The sequence below is a fragment of the Pan paniscus genome, chromosome 12 (genome assembly GCF_029289425.2).
Source record: "Pan paniscus chromosome 12, NHGRI_mPanPan1-v2.0_pri, whole genome shotgun sequence".
In the NCBI taxonomy this organism is placed as follows: domain Eukaryota; kingdom Metazoa; phylum Chordata; class Mammalia; order Primates; family Hominidae; genus Pan; species Pan paniscus.
The window spans coordinates 47,230,355-47,238,486 of NC_073261.2; the positions used below are offsets into that span (position 1 = coordinate 47,230,355).

At 39.7% G+C, this 8,132-nt stretch overlaps 1 protein-coding gene across 1 annotated transcript; it reads right to left on the reverse strand.

Annotated features, from left to right (window-relative positions):
* Window positions 1-433: 433 nt before the first annotated feature.
* Window positions 434-3,621, reverse strand: LOC100992526 (lithostathine-1-alpha). Its single transcript, XM_055108379.1, has 5 exons — window positions 2,871-3,621; window positions 2,110-2,228; window positions 1,665-1,802; window positions 838-949; window positions 434-642 (listed from the first exon to the last, which is right to left on the reverse strand). The coding sequence occupies exons 1-5, from the start codon at window positions 2,932-2,934 to the stop codon at window positions 575-577; spliced, it is 501 nt and encodes a 166-aa protein (XP_054964354.1). The 5' UTR covers window positions 2,935-3,621; the 3' UTR covers window positions 434-574.
* Between the last annotated feature and the right edge of the window lie 4,511 nt (window positions 3,622-8,132).

An 8,132-nucleotide genomic window follows, 5' to 3' on the forward strand; every position in this document is an offset into this window, starting at 1 on the left:
AAGTATGTATATTTCTTTGTAGATATAATGCTATTGCTCATATAATAGACTACAGTAAAACATTTATATGCAAATGGAAGCAAAAAAAAAAACCTGTGTAACTTGCTTTTCTGTGACATTACCCTTATTACAGTGATCTGGAACTGAATGCAAAATATCTTTGAGATATGCCAGCATGTGAGTTTTTGGTCAATCTCCATCTTGTTAACCTTGTCATAAGCAAAGCCACATATGTTCATAAATACTGAATTCCAATATGCATGGTATGCGGATGGACTTTCAAGAAGTGGATAGGCCAGAGCAAGCTTTGTTGTAATCACTCTCATCTCAACCACCCAGGCATCAGCTGTGGAAATAGCAGACACAGTAAGACAGCACAATAGTGGAAACATGTTTATTTTTATTATTTAGGGTTCCAAAGACTGGGGTAGGTAAAACTATTGAAGATTAACAAGGCAAACTCAGCAGAGAAGAGAGTGTCCAGGTTGATTTGAGTTGGAGAGATGGTCCGGTTTAATTTTTGACTCCGTAGTAATTGCTGGATCAGTTCTAGACATGTATTTTCCAGCTGCCTCTAGTTTTTGAACTTGCAGACAAAGGAGAACTTGTCTTCACAAGGCACATCCTTCCATTTCCGGAATCCTATAAGTCAATGAGAAGAGTTAGAATTGGGAGACCAGAAAGAGTATGACCCTCCTGGCTTTAGGACTCAGGACAAAAACCAAACATCCATTTCCTTAATGAGGAGTTCACCTTTCCTCTATCCCAGTCCCAGTTCCATCCCTGGAGCTAAGCAGGAGAGAACAGAAACAGGTGGATGGATTCTCTGCCTCTCACCTGTGCTTGAGGTCAGGCTCACACAGTAGCCAGGATTAACACTGCTTGGGGCTCCAATGCCCCAGGACTTGTAGGAGACCAGGGACCCACTGCTCCAGTGCCAGCGGCGGTTCTAGATGGGGAAGGACCAGAACAGAGGCAGTGGTCACTCAAAAATATATGGAATCACTGGGCCTGTGTGCACACTCAGAAACATGCTAAGACACAAAGGAAGAATAAACCTTGCTAAATATTGTTTCCTTTCCTTTGCTATTGCTCTAAACTTCTTTCCTGAACTGTCCAACTCATTAACTGTATTCCACCAAGAAATAAGTGTTATGAATTTGACAAAGACCCAAAGTATCTCACTTAAAAAGTGGTTCCTGATTTTTTGTCTTTGTGGCCCAGGACCCTCATATCCAGCATAGCATTGGCTGACCATTAGTTGTTGATATATTATATTATTTAGTATACTACCAGGTTCCCAAATGCCAGCAGTACAGCAGCAGATTTTTACCACAAGTCTCCTTTCCTATATAGTCGGCAATCTAGTCTCTCTTGTGACTCTGACAGTAACAAAATAGGTAAGAAGTTGGTGCATAAAGATGCTTTGTTGACTGTAAACAGAATAAGTTCATTCATGAATGACCAGAACACCTAGGAAATTCAGCCTTCCACTTATATCTCCAATCATCTACAGTGCACCTTGCTACACAGGACATTAGAAGATCTGTAAACAGCCTGATTTCTGGAAAGCAATAAAAGCTGGTACTTAAGAGACCAGAACTTGAACCTCCTTCTTACTTCTCAAACCTGATCATTAGGAGATAAAGAAGGCTGCAGCCTACCTTTTTGGGGTCATGGAGGCCAATCCAGACATTGAAGTCATCAGTGCCACTCTCCTTAATCAGTGAGGCCACAAAGGCACCCTCGGCCTGGGTGAGCACAGACACCAGGTTGCCCGAATTCATGTTCTGGCAATAGAGCTGTTGCAGAAGAAAATGGAGCACTCAGTGGAGGAGGAAGGTGTGAGGGATATACTGAGTCCTCCAAGAGGATGGGTCAGAAAAAGGACAGCACAGTAATGTCTGTGATGATGCTGTCACTGACCACCAGGTTCTTCGTGCTGGGAATGTGCTGAATAATGGGATAAAGTAGATTGGAAAGTTTGGGGCTGATGATAGTATAGCGAGGGGTTCAGTCTCATCTCATTGCAGCCACTGAACACACTGGAGAGTGGCAGCTTCCCCTCCCTTCATGAGCCTCCCTTCCCACACTGCTCTCCTCACTCACATCTGCATCAACCCAGGTCTCACGGTCTTCATTAAAGTAGTAGCAGTAGGAGCGATAGGCATTGGTGCCTTCTGGGCAGCTGATCCGGGCCTGGGGCAACTCTGTCTGGGCCTCTTGGCCTGAAAAAGAAGAGACAATTAAAGGAGGCTCTCAGGGTAAGGAAAAGGCTTGAAGGTGAGGTAAGAGCCTCTGAGGTTCCTTTATAGAAACAGAAGAATCCAGTCTATTAAGGGATGACTGCTCACTATTGCTCCTGCATCCTACATCTTCTGTCTTTGGTTTCTTTGATCAGGGGAAAAAAAACAGAATGAATAGGCCAAAGAAACAAGTCTCCAGTTTCCCTTTTATGTCTGGAGCTCAGGCTCTTCTACCTTGAAGGACTCAGCCTTCTACTTTCTCAAGCCTGACTTGGTTTCCCTGAACACAAGGCTCTCTTCAGTTCTCCACCCCGTTAGTGACCGTCTACACACAGACATCCCCAAATCCACCATCATGTATAAATTTAATCAGATAAACTCATGCCAACTGCAGCAGTTGCTTATAAGGGGTCATTTTAAATTCTAGCTCCAACTCCTTAATGAGGTGTGGATGTATATAAATGTGAAGAGATCAGCAATAAAGATCACTAAACACCACAAAACAACCCTTAACAGTGACTCTGCTTTTTTTTTTTTTTTTTTTTTCAAGTAGACCCATATGCTTGGGGATAGAGTGAAGTCTTCAGGGCTAGAAAGAGTTGGTTGGTGGAAAAGAGATCTTACCTTGGCTCTGAGACAGGAACATCAGGCAGGAGATCAGCATGAAGTATGAGCTGGTCTGAGCCATGCTGAGCTGCAATGAATCTCTTGCTTAAGAGGCAAATCAACAATCTCTATAGGAGAACATAGAGAAGGGGGTTCTGAGAGATGGAGAGCAAAGCACCTATTACCTTCCTTAAAACCTCCTCTCAGAATTTCTGAGACCAGGAAGGTCCTCTGAGACACCCACACCTTCAAATGTTTCTCTTGAGAGTGGGGATTATACAGACTCAGTAACTGAAAAACAACTTTGGATCCCACTGAGGCTTCATTACAGCTAAAACCTCTTGGACAGAAACTCATGCTGTATCTTCCTGAAGATTTTAGATCTACAGTGCATGTTAGAGGTGCCCTTCTCCTGTAATGCCCACTTACCTGTTGGCTGAGTCTGAGTTGGCTTCTCAGTCCAGGTAGCTGTAGGAGCTTTATATCAGGATCTGAGATAAGAACCACGTCACTTAAGCAAAAGGGGTGGGGGCAAGCGGTGAGTTTTGGGACCCAGAGAGGGCATTGACAGTAAGAGATTCTGGCACCAGCACGAGACTTTTCCTGGCACACACTGGGAGTGGTCACAACTCAGGTCCCCTTCTGGCAAACAATTTGGCAAGCTGTCTAAATCCAAGGTGGACTTTGCTCTTGCTCAGCAGAAAACAACTGAGGGCTCCCATGTCCCCTAATAACCCAGAGAGGAGCAGAGAACAGTAGATTTCCTTGTATTCCCTGTAAATTTAGAGGCTCCTCTTTGGTGTCAGGCATGGCTAGGAGATGGGGAGGAATTAACTGATTCCAAATAACTTAGAACAATGTGCTTGTGGCATTAAGTGGTTCCTCCATGTCTTTTTAGGCTCAAAAATCTCTCAAGACCTACCTCAAGGGATAGGTTAAATTTATATTTCTAAACATTTAACATGTCTAACAAGCTTTGAGCTAACAGAATACAGATATTCTCAATGTGAGGATTGTAGAGAGCTGATGCCTAAGGAAGCTTAAAGGAGCTAAATATGAAGTCAGGCTTCATTGAAATTGTCCATGTGAAGTCAACTGTTTGTTAGTATGAAGTCAAAGATTGTGTGGTGAAATTGAATATTTACCAGGATCATCATAGAATAGTCATTTATAATTCAGGGAATAAAAGCCAATCAGAATGCAAAGTTAGGAAGAAAAAACTAACCTGAATATTCACAGAAAGAGAGATAAGTATATGAATTGGGACAAATGGATTAACAAAATATAATAAAATACTAAACAGAATTTAAATCGAATAAAGTAGATATCTATATTTCAACTTGGACTAGTATCAAAGCTATAACATTGAATACAAAAATTCAGTTGCAAGAAGTTATAAGCTATTTGATAAACTTTATATATGGTTTTAAAAGAGATTAATACTAAATTTTATTTATTAATCAATTCTTATACAGTTTAAAAAATAAAAATCTGAAATGTAAGAATATATATTACAATTTGTCATATTATTTGCCTAACAATTTTAAGGTTTTTTTTTCTTTATATAAAAACTGATGATGGGCCTGGTGTGGTGGTTCAAGCCTGTCATCCCAGCACTTTGGGAGACTGAGATGAGAGGATCACTTGAGCCCAGGAATTCGAGACCAGCCTGGGCAACATAGCGAGACCCCATCTCTACAAAAAAAGTATATATATATATATATATATATATATATATATATATATATATCCAGATATGGTGGCACATGCCTGTAGTCTCAGCTACTTCAGAGGCTAAGGTGGGGGATTGTTTGAGCTTGGGAAGTTGAGATTGCAGTGAGCTGTGGTTGTGCCACTGCACTCCAGCGTGGGTGATAGAACAGGGAACTGTCTCAAAAAATAAAAACAAAAACTAACGATATTAAACAAAGATGACAAATGTTAACATTGTTTATTCTCACTGGTTCATATGCGTTTGTTAAATTAATCCAAATTTTTTCTGCTTTTACAAAAAGTAGTTATACCTTTTAAAATGATTACAACCAGAGAATGATTCCTATTTTTTTCTATAAATAAGAGATTCAGAAATATTCTTCTGTTAACAAAGGATATAGTAGGGAAGAGTCCAGTATACTTGGTATCATGACATATTTATCTTGTGAAAATTAAACAAGCAATCAATTTTTTAAAAATCTAAGATAAAAATACTTTATGGCATAATATTTTCTTTTCTTTTTTTAACTTTAATTTTTTTTTTTTTTGAGATGGAGTCTGGCTCTGTCACCCAGGCTGGAGTACAGTGGCTCAATCTCAGCTCACTGCAAGCTCCGCCTTTGGGGTTCACGCCATTCTCCTGCCTCAGCCTCCCAAGCAGTGTAGCTGGGACTACAGGCATCCGCCACCACATCCGGCTAAGTTTTTTTATTTTTTTTTTATTTTTAGCAGAGACGGGGTTTCACCGTGTTAGCCAGAATGGTCTCGATCTCCTGACCTCATGATCTGCCTGCCTCAGCCTCCCAAAATGCTGGGATTACAGGCGTGAGTTAACACACCCACCCTTTAACTTTAATTTTAAGTTAAGTGGTACAAGTGCAAGTTTGTTACAGAGGTAAACTTGTGTAATGGGGGTTTGTTGTGCAGATTATTTCATCACCCAGGTATTAAGCCTAGTACCCTTAGTTACTTTTGCTGACCCTCTCCCTCCTCCCATGTTCCACCCTCCAAAAGGCCCCAGTGTGTGTTGTTCCCCACTATTTGTTCAATTGTTCTCATCACTTAGCTCCCACTTATAAGTGAGAACATGCAGTATTTGGTTTTCTGTTCTTGTGTTAGTTTGCTAAATATAATGGCCTCCAGCTCCATTCATGTCCCTGAAAAGGACATTATCTCATTCTTTTGTATGGCTGCATAGTATTCCATGGTGTATATGTACCACATTTTCTTTATCCAGTTTATCATTGATGGGCATTTAGGTTGATTCCATGTCTTTGCTATAGTGAACAATGCTGCAATGAACATATGTATGCATATGTCTTTATAATAAATATTTTTAAAATATGAGATTTTTTCTAAATTTAACATCAAACAAGAAATGACTGTCCAGGTATAAAAGATCTAATACTCTAAAATACACAATAAAATATGTTACAACCAGGAAGACATAAAACAGAGATTCAAAACAAATAACAATTGACAAAGTACTCCCATAAAAATCTTTATTGTCCCCAGTAGCGGTAAATCCATGGAGAAGTTGCACTTATTGCTTACATAGGTGACTGGCCAAATTCCACATGCAAGATAACAAAATTTAGGACATAAATTGGTAGCAGCCTTGGTCCCAGAGAAATTCCTTTTTCAGGAAAGCCATACATTCAATCCCTTTAATATTTTCCTTATTTTTCTGAGGAACTTCAAGGACCTTTGACCTAGTTTTAAAAGATTCCCAGAAGCTCATTTCAGGCCTTTCCCATCTATTCCTTATGTTAATTTGCTCACAGATAGAAACAAGTATCATGGACGTTAGGGTTAATATGTGCCCAAGTGGGGCAATTTCTTGATAAGACTTAATATGGCTTAGAACGTTTCAAGGCTGTAGGTGATAGATGGTGCTACTGGCCATCATCCAGTAGGTATTTTCTGCTTTTGATGCTTGTAATAGAGATTTTAGACTTGTTATTGAGAAATAATTTTCCTCTTGTTTAAATACTTAGCAGGCATGTGAATAGAAGCCTGTCTGCAAACCTTAGACTGGAGAGGAAAGGAGCTCAAGAAATACAAGATGCATTCAGGACTTTCCCTGGTCTACTGTGTTCTGCAGACATAAAGAAAACTTACTTATAACTTAGCCTCTTCTGCTTCACAGGAAACCTCTGTTTTATTTGACACAAAATTTCTTTTTCTTTTTTTTCTTTTTTTTTTTTTGAGATGGATCCTCACTCTGTCACCCAGGCTGTAGTCCAGTGGTGCCATCTCAGCTCACTGCAACCTCCGCTTCTCAGGCTCAAGTGATTCTCCTGCCTCAGCCTTACAAGTAGCTGGGATTACAGGCATAAGCCACCATGCCTGGATAATTTTTGTATTTTTAGTAGAGACAGGGTTTCACTATGTTGGCCAGGCTGGTCTCGAACTCCTAACCTCAGGTGATCCACCCACTTCAGCCTCCCAAAGTGCTGGGATTACAAGCATGAGCCACTGCATCTGGCCATTTAACACAAACTTTCATTGCATGCTCTCTGTGCCAGGGACTATTCTAATGCTAACAGGAACCTACTTAATCCACAAGACGTCCTAATAATATAGGTTCTATTAAGAACCATATTTAACAAATGAAGAGACTGAGGGTCAGAGAAGAACTAACTAAACCAATTCAAATGGCAGATATTTATTGGCACTATATTTAACACAAGCAGTTTTGCTTTAGGGTCACTGTGTTATTCCAACTACCTGAGTTTCTTTTATTAAGTAATTTCCATGTTCAACCCATCTAGACCTCTGAGGACTGATTTAATAACCACAAACTCATCATGGCCATGGCCAGAGACACCATAAGAAAAGCTTAAAATGTAAATAAGTATAAGACATCAAGCACCCATATCTACCCCACAATTTATTTGTTTTTTTTTTTAAACATGTATTAACAACACAGTTCTGATCTGAAGTCACAAACCAGTGTGGTCAAACAACTTGAAATATTGGAGGAGCCTTGGAAGAGCAAAAACTTAGGGCCCCCACCTCACCCTTTCTCACGTCTCAGCACTTGTTCAGAGAAATGAAAGACACAAAAAGATTCAGGAAAATACCAGGCACAGAAAGATAAATACCACATGTTCTAGCTCAAATGTGGAAGCTAACAATTTAGATCTCATAGCAGTAGAGAGAGAAATAGTGGTTACTACAGTCACAGAAGGGGACAGAGAAGACAGCCAAAGCTTGGTTAAGGAATACAAAAGTACAGCCACATCTGAGGAATGGGTTCTAATGTCCTATAGCACTACAGGGCGGCTATAATTTATAACAATTTTGTGTAAATTTTTGAATAGCTAGATGAGTGAGTTTTGAATATTCCCAACAAAAGAAATGATGCATGTTTGAAGGGATAGATATGCTAATTACCCTGGCTGGTTTATTACACATAGTATATATGTATTGAAATATCACAGTGAACCTGAAAAATATGTACAATTATTATAGGTCAATTAAAACATTGAAAGGAAAAAAGGAAAAAGAAAAGAAAAAGCTATTACATAAAACTATCCAGGACCTCTCCCTACTCTAAATCTT